A 16986-nucleotide genomic window follows, 5' to 3' on the forward strand; every position below is an offset into this window, starting at 1 on the left:
TGCTTAATTTTGATATCTTGCTGCTTAGTTTTTTTATTTGGTGGGCGTGCTGCTTCCTAGTTGAATTTTTGGGAGTACTAGCTGCCCATTTGTTATTTAAGTGAAATGTATTAGCTGACATATTGCAATACCTCATTCATACAGGCCATGCTTCACTTAAACTTGGACACAACCAGTTCCAGCAGAGACTATACCTTTACATATTTTAGGGTGCCTCCCATAACTAGCCTCCTTGAGTTTCAGTTTTTTTTTTTTGCTATAGTGGCATCCTTAGTGGGAAGTATACCCCACAGCCACATGGAATGGGGGTGTTGGCAAGGAAAGGTCGACTTCCTTCCGTCCATCCCTCAGGGCCCCCTGCTGCTCTTCCACTGTAGCCACTCAGGGCGGTGCAGTGGGGGTGCTAGTACCTCACTTCCTACAATGCTAGGTGTGATCCGTCCTCCTCTTTTGCAGCCACCCACTTCACTCACCTCCATCCTTGTCTTCTGCCTATTTCAGGAAAACCCTGAGACCAGAACAGTAGCATGTAACAGTGGACAGCTACAGCAAAGAAGGACAGAATGAATTTGGCACTAGAGCAGGTAAGATACTAAAACCACTGCGGTCTTTCTCTGCATGGGAATTTTATGGGGCTAAACTTCTTAGAGTGGTGCAAATGTTAAGAGTGAATGGTGGCCACATATTATGGGAGTGTGGAGGAGAAAGGACAGGTGCGTGGTATGGGGGAATGGTGGCCACACATTGTGAAGGCACCCCACGTGATATAGGAAGCAATGATCCGTGGAATCTGGATGTGGCCCCACCAAAGTTTTCTGGAGAATCCCATAGCTTGTAGTTACACCTCTGTATAAACAGGATAACTGTAGACATGTGCTCACTAGTCCTGTCCCTACTATCACACAACAAGATAGTAAGCGTACAGGGGAAGCAGCTTAGTAATGGAGGAAAGCTTGGGCACAATCTACGACAGGTTAAAGTGTCACTCCATACACAAAAAAAGTTAATTTCAAAGAAAACAAAAATAACTCTGAAGCCAGGCATGAAGTGCCTATAACACAGCAACATGTATAATATTTTCCCAAGTTTGTTTAATTTTACAGCTTTGTTTTAGAAGCATACTAACCTCAGTCCCTGGAACATATTGCTTCTGAAACCTCCAGTTTGACAAACATTATTTCTAATCCCACACTAATATTCACATCTACCAATGTGTTTGTTCTGATGCTCTGACATGAGGTATATATGTTGAGGGGACTTGCATTTCAGGATTATATTTTAATATCTCCAGTACTACCAACCAGACTTGTATGGGGTACCACAGTGAATGTTATGCTGTTTTGAAGTACTCCAGTGAGGGAGTGCCATACTACCATGAGGTACCCCAGTTAGTGATATACTGTTATGAGGTACCTGCCATGAGGTAATCCAGTGAGTCCTATACTGTAAGGAGGTACCTGAATTAGTGCTATATTGTTATGAGGTACACCAGAGAGTGAGTGAGTGCTATACTCTTATGTGGTACTCCATTCAACGAGCTGTATACTTTTATGAGGTACCCCAGTGAGCGAGTGGGTTCTATAGTGTTATGAGGTATAACCACTGAGTGAGTGAGTGTTATACTATTGTGAGGTACCCCAGTCAATGTGGATATACTATGTGAAGGTACTCCAGTGAGTGAGTGAGTGCTATACTGTTATGAGGTACCCCACTGAGCGAATGTTATACTGCCATGCGGTACCCCAGTGAGTAAATGAGTGCTATACTATTTTGAGGTACCCCAATAAGTAAATGAGTTCTATACTGTTATAAGGTACCCCAGAGAGTGAGAGCTATAATGCTATGAGCCAACCCAGTGAGTGCTATAGTATTATGAGGTTCCCCCATACTGTTAGGAGGTACTCCAGTAAGTGAGTGGTATACTTTGATGAGGTACCCCAGCGACTCAGTGAGTTCTATCGTGCCATGAGGTACCCCAGTGAGTGATTGAGTGCTACATACTGTTATAAGGTACCCCAGTGAGTAAGTGGCGTACTTTTATGCTGTACCCCAGTTAATGAGGATACCCTGTGAAAGAGCTGAATACTTTTATATCATTCCACAGTGAGTTAGTAGTGCAGTTTTATGGGTGTTCATGGTGTGAGTGATACAGAGTGCTCTGTATATGTTGGGACAAAAGAAGACCAGTTTTTGATATTTTTTGCCAATAGCCTTGGACTAACCGACCAGTTCACTTTAAACTTTGTATTTGATATTATTCCAATAGTGCTCTTAGGCTGTTGGGAATACAGCAAAGTCTGGCACTCAAGTTTTAGTAACCTTGTAACCCTAGGAGTGTCCCTGTTTTTAGGCCCATATAGTGATTGGGATAATTGACCTGAAAAAGCATTCACAGAAATAAATGCCAAGGCTCTAGCAAGCCAGCACTGAAGCCCTTCACTGCACTATAGAATGAGGCAAGCTTTTGAGAACTTTTCATATTTTAGCACAGGGTTTAGAAAAATGTACTATCCACAAACACCTTCCAGAAGACAGCCTTTTTATCCACACTGTGTTATTTACCTGCTTACTTTTATCTGTGATAGGGGTAGCCTGCAACACAAGATGAAGACCACAACTGTTTACCTGAAGGCACAAAAGTTATTGTTAATTACCATAAAATGACACGACCACGGAAATGAATTAAAATACTCAACATGAATTGAAGGGTTCAGTAACCACCTCTGTGGTGGATAGGGGCAACAGTAAATATGTATACATACACCTTACATCCATGTGAACATCTACGTGCACCATACATAGAAATCGCTTCATTTTATTTGGTAGTATTTGGATCAAATTTCAGTGTGAGATTGTCATTGTCACTGCATACCGTATATCCCAATTTCAGAAGTTGAAAATAGGGACCACCATTAGTGCAGATCCGTACAGGCTGGGGACACCCTATAGGCAAAAATAAATTTCCATGTATTTCTGAGCATCTACAATGACTGACATCATGACAAAAGATGGTAGAAAAATGTATTGTAAGATTAACTTAAGTCAGGAAAGAACATTATATTGGATTGAAGATAGCAAGTCTTTTGAAATCTTAATTTTATTCAGGGACTATTTCCATACCATTCTTAAATTACTTATTTATAAAATATAAAAAACTAATAGGTGAAGTCATTACATGAAATAACCTTGATTGGTTTGACTCATTGGACACATTGGTTCAACCCATTGGAAAGTAACGCCTCCATTTATGGTGATGTTTTGACAAGTCAACCTGAAACTATGAGATCACCTGAATGTCTCCTGTCTGTAGGAAACAGAAGTAGAACTAACTAGAGGCTTAAAGTGAGAAATTAAAGTGAGACCCCCATCCCCGAATCCATCCTCATTGTCATGTCAGACTCTATCATTTTTATCTGAGGTACTTTTTAAAGGAATACCCTAAGTGACATGTGACATGATGAGATAGACATGGGTATGTACAGTGCCTAGCACACAAATAACAGTGCTGTGGTCCTTTTTTCTTTCTCTGCCTGAAGAAGTTAAATATCAGGTGTCTGACTCAGTCTTGACTCACACAGGAAGTGACTACAGTGTGGCCCTTACTGATAAGAAATTCCCCTTTTTATCTCTTTCTTGCTCTCAAAAGTCATTTTCTACTAGGAAAGTGTTTTATAGTTGGAATTTCTTATCAGTGAGGGTCACACTGTAGTCACTTCCTGTCTGAGTCAGCCACTTACATACCTGATATTTAACTCTTTCAGGCAGAGAAAAAAAAAAAGGAACACATCATAGTTATTTGTGTGCTAGGCACTGTACATACTCATGTCTATCTCATCATGTCACATGTCACTTCGGGTATCCTTTAAGGCTGGTTTCACAGTGGGACGTTACAGGCGCACGTTAGAGCAGCCTGTAACGCACCCCACCGCACATCAATGAAAAATCAATGGGCTGTTCACAGTGCCCACGTTGCGTTACAGTGTAACGCTGCGCCATAATATAACGTACTGCATGCAGTACTTTGTAAGCGGCAGAGCCGCGTTAGACTGTTTGCATATGCTCAGTAACGTTGGGGAGGAGCGGAGAGCGGCCAGGCACATGGCTAATTAATATTCACTGCACTCAGTGACGTGCAGTGTTTACTTCCTGGAGCGGCCGCTCTGTGCAGCGATTGGCCGGCGGGACCACGTGATGCCGCATGCGTCCAAGAATGCGCATCACGGACGCCAGAGTGAGCTGCACAACGCGGCTCACTCTGACGTCCAAAGCAGGGAGCACCAGGCGTTGCGTTAGGGGCACGTTATGCGACCATAACGTCCCCTAAAACGCAACGTCCTGGTGTGAAACCAGCCTAAAGGACAACTGAACTGAGTGGGATATGGAGGCTGACCTATTGATTTCCATTTAAACAATGCAGATTGCCTGGCTCTCCCCTTGATCCTTCGCAGCTAATACTTTTAGCCCCAGACCCTGAAAAGCATGCAGATCAGATGTTCTGACTGAAGTTTGACTGGATTAGTTGCATGTTTGTTTCAGGTGTGTGATTCAAACACTACTGCAATCAAAGAGCAGGATGCCAGGCAACTGGTATGGATGAAAAATGAAATAAATATGGCAACCTCTATATCCCTTTCAGTTCAGGTGTACAGTACATTAAAATTAATTTTTCAATTTTTCCCACATAATAAAGTTTATATGCTTAGAACTCTTTGTGCATCTTAACATCAGTCTCTACATCACAGCAGTCAATCTCAATATTATATTTATTTAAATATAAGGATTTGAAAATAAGGTTTGGTAGTAACATATCTCCCTGCAACATCTGATCATATACAGGTTTTGTTAGGGGAAAACAGTGGAAACTGCAGAGAAATTGTCAGCGGTGGATAAAATGGTTTCTACTTCATTTAATCTACACACGCCTCTGTCCAAACTATCAGGCCTGGAACCCACTGAAATCCGCAAACGCAAAACGCAACCGCTAGCGTTTTGTCTGAGCGGTTTGCAAGCGGATTCATGCGCGTTTTCAGTCGCGTTTTGCAACAGTGTATTTTTTTACTCAGCGGTTGTGTAGCGTTTTGCGTTTCGCGTTTTTATCCTGATTGGTCCTGTGAATTATTTTTAATTTTGTTACAGTGTGCTGAACCGCAAAACGCTAGCAAAACCGCTCAGTTTAGGTTTTGCTGAGCGTTTCTGCTAGCGTTTCAATACTTTACATTGAAGCGCTAACGCTCCCAAAATGTTGCAGGTCCTGCGTTTGCGTTTCTGGGAAACGCAAACGCTCCTGTGGAAGTTGCCCCATCCATTAACATCAGCTGAGCGTTTGGCAAAACGCTAGCGTATCGCAGCGCTGCCAAAATGCTCAAAAAAACGCTCTTGTGGGTTCCAGCCCTCAGGGCTTGTTCACACCAAGGGCATTTTTGCCCTTTTTTCAAGAGCTGGCGATTTTGAGAGTGTTCTCATCTTTTTTTTTGCTCAATAGAAGGTATAGGGAAATCGCAAAGCGCTTGAAAAAGCACTTTGTATAGCGATTTCCCAGCGCTTTGATGAATAAATACATTGTATTTATTCATTTCCGGATCAAAGTCTTGCACCAGGAAGTGAAAAAAGCTGAATCGCTCTGCAAAAGCGCTTAGAAAAGCACTTTAGAAAAACAGCAGCGCCCACCTGAGCGCCAGGAGGGGGGGAAAAATTGGCAAAAAAATAAATAAATAAATTGAAAATCGTTGGCGTCATTGATTTTTATTTTAGAAGTGAACAAAGCCTTAAAGCTTGTCCTGATGAGGAACCGCAGCCCAACTAGAAAAGCAAGCAGTTTTTCAAATGTAAACATGTCTCATTATGACCTCCAGGCGCAAAACTTTTCTTTCGAGTTATCTTGTCTGATTTAATAAACTTTTTCTGCTTCATTTTCTTGCAGGCAATGTTATCGGATTTTATCATCAAAACACCTTTTCAGTACATACCAACTACAAAAGTAATAGAACGATGGTAAGGAAAGTAACTCTAAGGCTGCTTACACACCAAGACGTTACAGGCGCACGTTAGTGCGCCTGTAACGCTCCCCCATCGCACAGCAATGTAACACAAGTGGGCTGTTCACACAGCCCACGTTGCGTTACATGTAACGCTGCACGTTCTGTGCAAAGTGCAGCATGCTACGGCGTTGGAGCGGCTATAGCCGCGTTAGACTGTTTGCACATGCGCAGTGGGGGGCGGAGAGGAGGCGGGGAGAGCCAGCTACAGTAGCCGCGCACATGGCTACTTAATATTCACTGCACTGGCGGGCGCTGATTGGCCAGCGGGACCACGTGATGCGGAGTGTCTCGCTGGGAGACATTATAGGACTCGAGCCGCCTAACGCGGCTCACTCTACCGTCGGCTCTTGCAGCACCATAGGTTGTGTTAGGTGCACGTTATGCAACCTTAATGTGCCACCTAATGCAACGTCTTGGTGTGCAAGAAGCCTAAAGGTACCCATACACTTATAGATTAGCAGCAGATTTAACCATCAGATAAATTCCTGTCAGATGCCTGTCAGGTGGAATCTAACAGGAATCTATCTGATGTGTGCAACACAGTAGGAAGATATTTCCAATAGATTTCAGAATTAAATCTATTGAAAATTGATCAAAATACTGTGTTGCACCATTCGATCCAATGCAACCCTATGGGCCATCGATCTGCTTCCAGCAGCCGATCAACCCAGATTTTCCGTCTGGACCAATCGAGCAAATCGATTGAAATGGGTCGCAAATCGATTGATCATGTTTTCTGCTGCATCTATTTCTAGCCTATTTGATCAGAACGGTCGAATCGGCCATCGTTCGATGGCTAAAATTGACCAGTGTATGGGCCACTTAAGATTAACTTAACTGCTTTAGGACCGCGTACGTTGAAATCTACGTCCTGCAGGTGGCTGCACGACTCTGACAGCATGTAGATTTCAACTTTCCTGCCGCTACTGCCGATTGCACCGCTTTCTCCCTGCCCCAGTTCACTCCCCCTGCCGTCTATATGACCGCATGACCACTGTGAGCCAATCTAATTGGCTTACATTGATGGACAGGGTTAGGAGCCAATGCAAGTGGCTCCTGACCAGCGCTCAGAGCTGTGCGGTCATAGCAATGGCAGAGCAAGGAGGGCAATGGCAGAGAGGTGAGTATGTGCGGTGATTCGTCGGTAAGCGAAGCAGGATGATACCATTTAGACAACACTCATTATATGCGCCAAAATATTTTGCTTTTTTTTATTGCTCACTTATGTTAAGCAGTAAGATCAAAGCTGATTTGTCGCGGCAGAACGAGGTATTTATCTCCCCAAAATTTCGGGGCAAAATTCCACGACTTTCCAGGTCGTGGATTTTGCTGCCCAGAGAGGCAGAGCTTTGCGCTGTAGTTCTGCCTCCGGTGAAGTGGATCTCCGCCGATCGCCTCCTCTCCCCGCCCCTTTCAGGGCCTGTTTCCACTACACACAGATTCTGCATGCAGAAAACTGACTCCAATGAATGTCTATGGGCCTGTTTCCACTGAACGTGATTTTTCTGATGCAGATTTCCCATAGGCATTCATTGGAGTCAGTTTTCTGCATGCAGAATCTGTGTGTAGTGGAAACAGGCCCTCAGTCTTCTTTCACTGACAGGGGCGGGGAGAGGCGGAGACTGACTGCACTGGATGCAGAGCTACAGCGCAAAGCTCTACTTCTCTTTAAAACAGACACTTGAGGATGATAAAGTTATAGAAAAACTAGAGTGTCAGCTTTTGCTGTACGCTATTCTTTTAAGTTAACCAATAAATGGTATAATCCTGTTTCAAAACTTTCTGTTTTTACTGACGGCTGAGGACTCTTTCACATTAGAAAACACAGATGGGCGCGCATTCAGAATGCCATCAGCATTGCCAGCTCTTTGCAAAAAAATGCATGCAGCATTGGGATATCATGAGAACGTCAGACTGTGCAGTATATGCATGTTCTTGCGTATCGCACGCTATACACCAACATGTATAGTGTGAACAAGGCCTTACACAGTAAATATGCAACTGCTACTAGATTATAAAGAATTACGGACAAACTTGCCCCAAATTAATTTGCTTTTTAGTAGTTACATAGTACATTTATTTAAACAGTTCTAAGCTAAAATAGGGACACTCAAGTATGGACAGGAGCATTTAATTCCAAAATAGGAACTGTTCCTCCAAGAAGGGTAATTTGGAAGTTACCAGTATCACCAGTTGCACAGTTAATGATATATGATTAAGGTACCTATTAATGATAGAGATTTTGTATAATCTTTCCATGTCGATGTATTATGATGGCAAAATCAATGAACCCTTTGCACACTCTCATGCAAATACTCAATGCCAACCAACCATTAGGCTGCTTTCACAGTTAGACGTTACAGGCCCTGTAACGCAGCCCACCGCACAGTAATGAAAAATCAATGGGCTGTTCACAGTGCCCACGTTGCGTTACATTGTAACGCAGGACGTCAGTTGAATGTGCTGCATGCTGTACGTTATGCGCGGCTAAGCCGCGTTAGATTGTGCGCACATGCTCAGTAGTGTTGGAGGAGGCTCTATGCGGCGATTGGCTGGCGGGACCACGTGATGCCGCATGCGTCCAAGAGTACGCATCACAGGACGTGTGAAGAGCCGCTTAACGGGGCTCAATGTAACGTCCAGCTACAACCCCACTATGCATTGCGTTAGGTGCACGTTATGCGACCTTAACGTAGCACCTAACGCAACATCTTAGTGGGAAAGTAGCCTTAACCTTCTTGGCGGTTATCCCGAGCTCAGCTTGGGGTAACCTGCGCAGAAGGATTTCTCCAGCCCCGCTGCACCGATTTTCAACATTTTTTTTTTACTGCACGCAGCTAGCACTTTGCTAGCTGCGTGCATATTCCGACCGCCACCGCTCGCTGCCGATTCGCCGCTACCCGCCGTGCCGCCCCCCCCTCCAGACCCCTTGCGCAGCCTGGCCAATCAGTGCCAGGCAGCGCTGAGGGGTGGATCGGGATTCCCTGTGACGTCCATGACGTCGGTGACGTCATCCCGCCCCATCGCCATGGCGACCGGGGAAGCCCAGCAGGAAATCCCGTTCTGAACGGGATTTCCTGCTTACTCTGATCGCAGAAGGCGATCGGAGTGGGTAGGGGGATGCCACTTGTCAGCGGCTATCATGTAGCGAGCCCTGGGCCCGCTACATGATATACAAAAAAAAAAAAAAATTTAAAAAGTGCTGCGCTGCCCCCTTGCCATCAGAATTGTAACGGCAAGGGGGTTAAAGAACCTCTACTATCCCTACAGCCAAGTTAAAAGCAAAGGTCTTAGTTAGAAAAAGAAAAACAGAATACCCAAGTAGCTCGTGACCCAGAACCACTAGAATATAGGGGCCTAAAAGAAACAGAAAGCGTTCCAGCTAAAAAGCAACACTCAGTGTAATTTGCCTTCTTTGTTTCCCATGATGCATCACTCCTGAATATGAAAATTATATACACAAGCGGTTCTGGATGAAAGCCGGGCTTCAGGGGCAAGAGGAGATAATTTGCATAATTAGGAGTGACGCATCATGTGAAACCGCAGTTGCTCACTTAAAGCGGAATTATTGCAAATACCTTGTTTTAAGAATGCAGATTACACTCAGTTTAGCTAAATAAAATGCATTATTTCATAACATGCAAGCATACTGTGCGTCAACCTATATGTTGCTGGCTGGGACCCTTTTCAGCTTTGCTGCCAAGATCCCCTGCATGTGTGAGCCCAGCCACACTGTGGCGGCACCAGTGGTTTCCACCTGCGCAGTAGCACAGAGCCGCTTGTACACAAGCAAAGAAGCCATTTGCTAGCGACTCTGTGCTATTGGGCAGGCCGTACATTAACCACTTTACCCCCCGCGGTACAAATTTCTCCGTCCCTTTCCCCCCCCCTAAAAAACGAAGGGACGGAGAAATCCGTACCTCCCGGGCTACCGCCGCTGTCTGCGCTCCCGCCGCTCGTGCGCGCGCTCCCGCCACTCGTGCACGCCGCCGCCCGCTTGGAGATCAATGAACGGGAAAATCCATTCCCGTTCGTTGATCTAAGCCCCCGCATACAGGTCGCCCCCGCTTACAGGTCGCATGAACACAAACTCACTGTGGCCATCTTGTGGCCAAATAGTAAAACTACACCCTAAAGCATTTTACATATACAAATACATTAGTTTTACACAATGGGCCTGATTCACAAAGCGGTGCAAACACTTTGCACGCCTGTGAAAAGCCCTTTATCACGCCTAAACTTAGTTTAGGCGTGATCTGAAGGAATTCGCGCGAACTCCCGCGCGCAAAGTTTTGCGCGCGCAGCGCACCGTGCTTCGCGCGAAGTGCCCATTAAGCCCTATGGGACTTTACGCGCGTACGCGCGTACGCGCGGAAACTTCGCGCGAGTTGGAGCACAAAGCGGTGATAACTTTGCTGGTGCAAAGGTTATCACGCCTAAAGTCTTTTAGGCGTGATAACTGAGTTATCACCGCTTTGTGAATCGAGCCCAATAAATTAACTCATTACCTTCCACACTCCCCAATTTTTTTTTTTTTGTAATTAAAAAAAAAAAATACAATAAAAAAAAAAAAACATAAATAGTTACCTTAGGGACTGAACTTTTTAAATATTTATGTCAAGAGGGTATAACACTGTTACTTTATAAACTACGGGCTTGTAATTAGGGATGGATGCAAAACTGAAAAAATGCACCTTTATTTCCAAATAAAATATTGGCGCCAAACATTGTGATAGGGACATAATTTAAATGGTTTTATAACCGGGACAAATGGGCAAATACATTTCATGGGTTTTAATTACAGTAGCATGAATTATTTAAAAACTATAATGGCCGAAAACTGAAAAATAATAATTTATCCCCACATTTTTTGCTATTTTCCCATTAAAACACATTTAGAATAAAAATAATTCTTGGCATAATGTCCCACCTAAAGAAAGCCTAATTGGTGGCGAAAAAAACAAGATACAGTTCATTTCATTGCGATAAGTAATAATAACGTTATAGATGAATGAATGGAAGGAGCGCTGAAAGGTGAAAATTGCTATGGTGTTCAAGGGGTAAAACCCCTCAGTGGTGAAGTGGTTAAAATAAAATATTGTTTAGTAGGTCCCTGCACAGTGCAGGAGATGCGTTCAAAGATTGGGGGGAGTCTCTGGACCATCCAATGGCTTCCCCCTACAGAAGTAAGTATCTAACTTTTTTTTTAGTCATCGGTGTCCTTAAAAACGTATCAGTTTTTAAGCGCTCAGTGTAAACCAGGTCTCTGGCTAGGTACACAGTGGTCAGTTCACATGTTAAAGGGGTTCTTTAACTTTTTTGGGGAAAAAAAAAGTTCAACTTACCTGGGGCTTCTACCGGCCCCCTGCAGACGTCCTGTCGCACGCTATTCATCAAGGATCCTCCGGTCCCTCTGCCGCTGCTTACTTACCGTTTTTTCGTCTTACGAGACAAACGCCACTGCGCCTGCGCTTCCATGGCAACACACATCCTTGCTCCTGCTCACGCCACCGGGAGCGTACTGCACAGGTGCAGTATGAGAAAACTTTGTACTGTGCAGGCCGCTCCCGGCGATGTGAAACTTAAAACACTTTAGTCCTGGTTTTTAGCCTGGAACCCTTCCTTTACCTAAGGGCCTGTTCACACTGCATGCGTTTCGATTATATTATCAAAAAGCAAGCGTTCAGCGGTAGGCCGAGGCAGGATAGGCACCAGCCTCTGGGCGAAGCTACATCAGCCTCTGTGCTCTCCTTTCCCCACCATCCTCCAATCCACTCACGCTAATCTCCCTAAGGGCTCGTTCAAACTAGAAGCATTGTTGAGATTTTTTAAGCGCTAGCGATTTTCAAAATCACCCTGAGAGCGCTTGTGCAATGATTGTCTATGGCAAAGTTCACATCTGAGCGGTTCGTTTCTGATCCGCTCAGATAAGCGGTGCATGGGCCATTTTTTGAGGCAATTCCGCCTCAATAGAAGGTATAGGAAAATGCAAAACGCTCACAAAATCACTTGTGCAGCGATTGCGTGAGCGTTTGTAAAAATAAATACATTGTATTCATTCTTTTCCGGGTCAAAGAGTTCACTTCCTGACTTGCGTCAGGGAGTGAATTAAAAAATTGCTCAGGAAAAGCGCTTACAAAATCGCTTTTAACAAAACCGCATCACCCACCCAAGCACTGGGAGAAGAGAAAAAAAACCTCTAAAAAAGCCCAACGCGGACAAACACGCGAGCGAAACGCAATGGGAACGAGGCCTAACTTCCCAACTCCAGTCCCGATCATTCCTTTTCTCAGTGGTGTCCTCCTGGATCAGGGGAGGACTGACCTGGGTAGGAGGGGACAGTTTTCAACATTAAAGTCAGATCACTGCAACAGGCAGTGGTGGAAGGAGGGGACAGAGAGAGGACTAGGAAAGCTCTAAGGGACCCAGAGCCGTCCCTCTTCTTGGGTGAGTATGTAAACAATCGGAAAGGCAGATGATTATGCAACTTTGGCATACCTCAGGGGACACCTTATTCTCAGTGAAGCAGGCTGAATGGGGGCAGTCTGCTGCTAGCGAGAACAATCTAGTGTATGTATGAGGCTTTAAAGCCTGGTACACACTTTCAATTTTGATTGGCCAATCACTGACCAATTTTACCACCTTCATGTAGTATGAGAGTCAACGGTTATCAAATACTATGACCAGATTGTGTAGGTGAACCCTCATTCTACACAGTGGTGGCAAAATTGGTAAATGATTGGCCAAAGTTGAAAGTGTGTATCCAAATTAAGCCTGGTACACACCAATAATTGGCCAATTTTACCGCCTCCACGCTGTATGAGAGCTAATAGGTTTTGAATAGTATGAACAGATTGTGTAGGTAAGCTGTCATACTACACAGAGATTGGGAAATTGGTCAGTGATTGCCAAATCAAAATTGGATGTGTATACCAGGCTTAATGGTGGCCAGTAAAGCTATAATCCTATGGACGATCAATCATTTCCAATAACGGCGATACTCATTTTGAAATGAATGGTCATGCCTATTAATAGCCGAAAACCCGCTAACCAATTCGATCACAGTAATGTAATGCAGATGATTTCAGCACCTGTGCTGCGCTGGATTTGGTGTGCCCCCATAGACGGTAATGTTAATTATGACAATAGCCGGGGCCAAAAGTACAATAAAATCACTGTAATTCAGGTGCCGGTGTAATGCCGATTTATGCTTCCTATCGAGACATGCTGAAATCCGATCTGGGCATGTGCACCAGCACTTGAGCTCAGTTTGCCTGATATCCTTCCGCCGGCTTGTCGATAATAACTACTACTAAGCATCCCATAGGAGCAGGTTAGGAGAGGTTGTAGGTTAGCGTTAGGAGTAGAAAAGGGAGGTTAGCGTTAGGAGAACAGATGGGAGGGTTAGTGTTAGGATAGGAGAGGGGGTAGAGTTAGGGTTACAAGTGGAGAAGTGTGAGTAAGTTAGGCAGACCAGTAGCATATCTCGATAAAATTGCATATTTAGACACCTTGTCTATCGATTGACACTACCAGATTAGACCAGGCAGGGCCGGCGCTACCATTAAGGCAAAGGAGGCAGCTGCCCCAGGGCCCCAGAGTTTGTAGGGGCCCCCAGTGGCTACAATAGGAAAAAAAATTCAAATCGGCCTTATAGTTTTTGAGAAAATCGATTTTAAAGTTTCAAAGGAAAAAAAACACATTTAAAAACCTGCCGACTTTAATGGTTAAAGAGAACCTGTACTGAGTAAAATTATTTAAAATAAACACATGAGGTAACTTCAAATGAACATTACATAGTTACCTAGCCATCAGTTCCTCTCAGAAGCTCACCATTTTCTTCTTACAGTGATCCCTTCCAGTTCTGACAACATTTTGTCAGAACTGAAATATATCAGTTTCTGCCAGTTATATATCAGTTGCTGTCAGTTACAGCTGAGAGGAGAACTGATGTGTCCATGTTTCCCTATGGCTCAAGTGGGCGATGTTACAGTTTAACAGTGTGCTGACCAGGAAGCTGTTATGGGGTAATAGCCATTTTCAAAATGGAGGACGGAGAATTCTATTGATCACAGTGGACAAACAGGACGCAGGAGAGGAAAAATAGATTGAGGAGTAGACTACACAGGAGGTAAGTATGACTTGTGTATGCTTATTTTGACTTTTAATTTTCAGTATAGGTTTTCTTTAATAGCAAATCCACCTTAAATGCTAGAAACCCTAAATTTGCAGGATATGTTAAGGAGATCATTAAGAATAAGAGGAAAAAAATATTTTTCAAAAAGACCTTATAGTTTTTGAGAAAAATCGATTTTAAAGTTTAGAAGGAAAAAAAGTATAGTTTTAAATGCAGTAAATGTCACTTTTAGTAGCAAACCTAACGGTAGTGTAATTTTACATGCATCAAACGAAAGCTCAATAAATTTCCTGACGGGGTTTCCAGGGGGTCTATATGCAGCCGCAGCGCTTTGGCCAGGGATCGCTATACAGCCGCAATATGGCTGTATGAAGATCCCTGGCATTTTTTCCTATTTTCCCAATTTTTTTTTATGTTTAGAGTGTGGGAATTTAAAAAAAAAAAAAAAAAAAAATGTGGGGTCCCCCCTCCTGAAACTTTTTAACCCCTTGTCCCCCATGCAGGCTGGGATAGCCAGAATGTGGAGCTCTGACCGATTGGGACTTCACAGCCTGACTATACCAGCTGCAAAAAAGGTCCCCTAATGCCGATTTTTGTTCCGGGGTATATGTTGGGGGGGGCCCAGGTTTATTTTGCCCTGGGGCCCCATTGTTGCTTAAACCGGCCTTGAGACCAGGTAGTACATTTCGACAAAGTAGGACAACTCGGCACTACACCGGCAATAGCTGGACCCCAAATTACGCGCAAGAAGGTAGAAATTAGGTTATCAGTAGGGAAGTATATTTTTTTATGTTCCTTGAGATTACTCTGAGCAGGGAGAGCCGACTCCTCCATGCGGCATGCGCACAAATAAAACGTAGCTCATTCAAATGATCTCTTGGAATTGGACCACACTAGATGAAATGTATTTGATTGGCCCAATTCCCAGCTGGATATCATTTGCATTAAATTTGCATGCACACCGGAATTATTTGCATCGTATTGGCCATCTCTTTTAGATAGAGGGAGACAGAAAGAACAAAGGGGGGACGGAGCAAAATGATCGAGCCGGGGACTACCAGAGTAGCTCCATCTTTTTCCTTTGCGGCAGGTGGGCCAACAGTGCAGGATTCCCCTGAGTATATAAAACGCCGGTGAGCTGACCTGTCACTCTGTATGGACAGCAGCAGATCTCAAACAATGACAAAGAAGGATGACAAGCAACACGATGCAGGCATGTAGAGAAACATGGTTCATGGTTACAAGAAGGTTTATTTTGTGAACGGGTGACTGGAGAGCAGACGATCACGTGACACACACAAAGCCGATTACTCACATTAGACACAAGCCTTCCTCGATATTTGCCAGGCAACATGGTTCACTACCGTCAGTGCATAGCAGAGGGGTGATCGGCAGTCAGGTGAGGAACACAGGACATTCAATTACACACACCGATGCCCCCTCCTCGCTGATTGCCTCCCACAGTACATGAAAATTCTGCCTCCTACATCTCCGCTATGTGGCGCGCTGGCGCTCCTTGTTGCCATAGCAGCCGCAGCCAGGACTCGCCCCATCATACCGCGTGCCGGTTCCTATGGTAACGGAAAGCCGATACCATCGTTGAATGTACGAGGAAAATGTCATTTCCGGCTTTTGTAGCTGTCATGTGTACTATGTGAATTAGATTTTTTTTCCCTCGTGTACTGCACGGTGCGTTTCACCTTGTATATATCACAGTATGTGACTCTTGCTTATCCGTTACTATGTATACCTTCTACTATGCACTTGTTTCTGTGCTTCTGCCATTGTTTATTAAAGGGAACCTGAACCGAATAAAATTATTTAAAGAGGAACTGTAGTGAAAATAATGGTACTTACCTAATATGCCGTCCAGGCAGTTAAACACTCAGGAAAAGTTACAGTGTTTCAATCTCTTCAGCTTCAGCAAGCGTATACAATGTTTCAATTCCTTCAGCATCACTGTCTCAGATTGCAGCCTGGAATCGCTTTCAATATAGAGGTGCTTTGGCTGTAAGCAGGGCCGGATTTAGGGCTAGGTCATAGCCTAGGGCACCACAGGAGCAAGGGCACCAAAGCAAGCTTGTATATGCTGCAATGCAGGGACATCAGGCGAGTGCCTGACCGCAGTACTCTACTGCTAGCTGCCTGTGCAGCAGCCACCTTGCTCTCTGTGCATGTTTGCATTGTGGCCAGCAGCTATGGACATGGGCAGCATTGGAGATGGAAAGGAAGAGGAAGCTTCTACACTGGAGACGAGTGGAGAAATGAGTGACACTGATGGCTGCTGCAGTGTGATGAAGAGTAGGCTACCTATACTGAAAGGAAGGTGGGAAAAAGAGCGATTAAAGAGAACCCGAGGTGGGTTTGAAGAATATTATCTGCATACAGAGGCTGGATCTGCCTATACAGCCCAGCCTCTGTTGCTATCCCAACCCCCCCTAAGGTCCCCCTGCACTCTGCAATCCCTCATAAATCACAGCCACGCTGCTGACAAACAGCTTGTCAGAGCTGGCTGTGTTTATCTCTATAGTGTCAGTCTGCTGTTCTCCCCGCCTCCTGCAGAACTCCGGTCCCCGCCTGCATGCAGGGCCGGATTTGTACTTTTTACCGCCCAAGGCCAACTATCACCAGGTGCCCCCCCCCCCCCTTCCCCCCCAAAAAAGAAAAAAACAACAACAAACACACTTTACCCTCAGTGACATGATTTACATATCAAATATTAGAGAGTACAGTTACTAGCTACTGGCATCAGATTGTAGGTTCCTCTGTGGATAGTTGGTAACATGAAGGCAGGGATTAGATTGTAAAACC

The 16986-nt window shown here is 44.5% G+C and overlaps 1 protein-coding gene across 1 annotated transcript in view; it reads right to left on the minus strand.

Moving 5' to 3' along the window:
- Nucleotides 1-15714, minus strand: part of LRRC49 (leucine rich repeat containing 49) — a 168296-nt gene extending 152582 nt beyond the window's left edge. Inside the window, exons 1-2 of the mRNA XM_068272533.1 lie at nucleotides 15491-15714; nucleotides 2563-2625 (exon numbers count right to left, since the gene is read on the minus strand). Of these exons, the coding sequence (XP_068128634.1) occupies nucleotides 2563-2625; nucleotides 15491-15529 (102 nt within the window). The 5' untranslated portion in view covers nucleotides 15530-15714. The remainder of the gene's footprint in view (nucleotides 1-2562; nucleotides 2626-15490) is intronic.
- Between the last annotated feature and the right edge of the window lie 1272 nt (nucleotides 15715-16986).

The sequence above is a fragment of the Hyperolius riggenbachi genome, chromosome 3, assembly GCF_040937935.1.
Source record: "Hyperolius riggenbachi isolate aHypRig1 chromosome 3, aHypRig1.pri, whole genome shotgun sequence".
NCBI classification, from domain to species: domain Eukaryota; kingdom Metazoa; phylum Chordata; class Amphibia; order Anura; family Hyperoliidae; genus Hyperolius; species Hyperolius riggenbachi.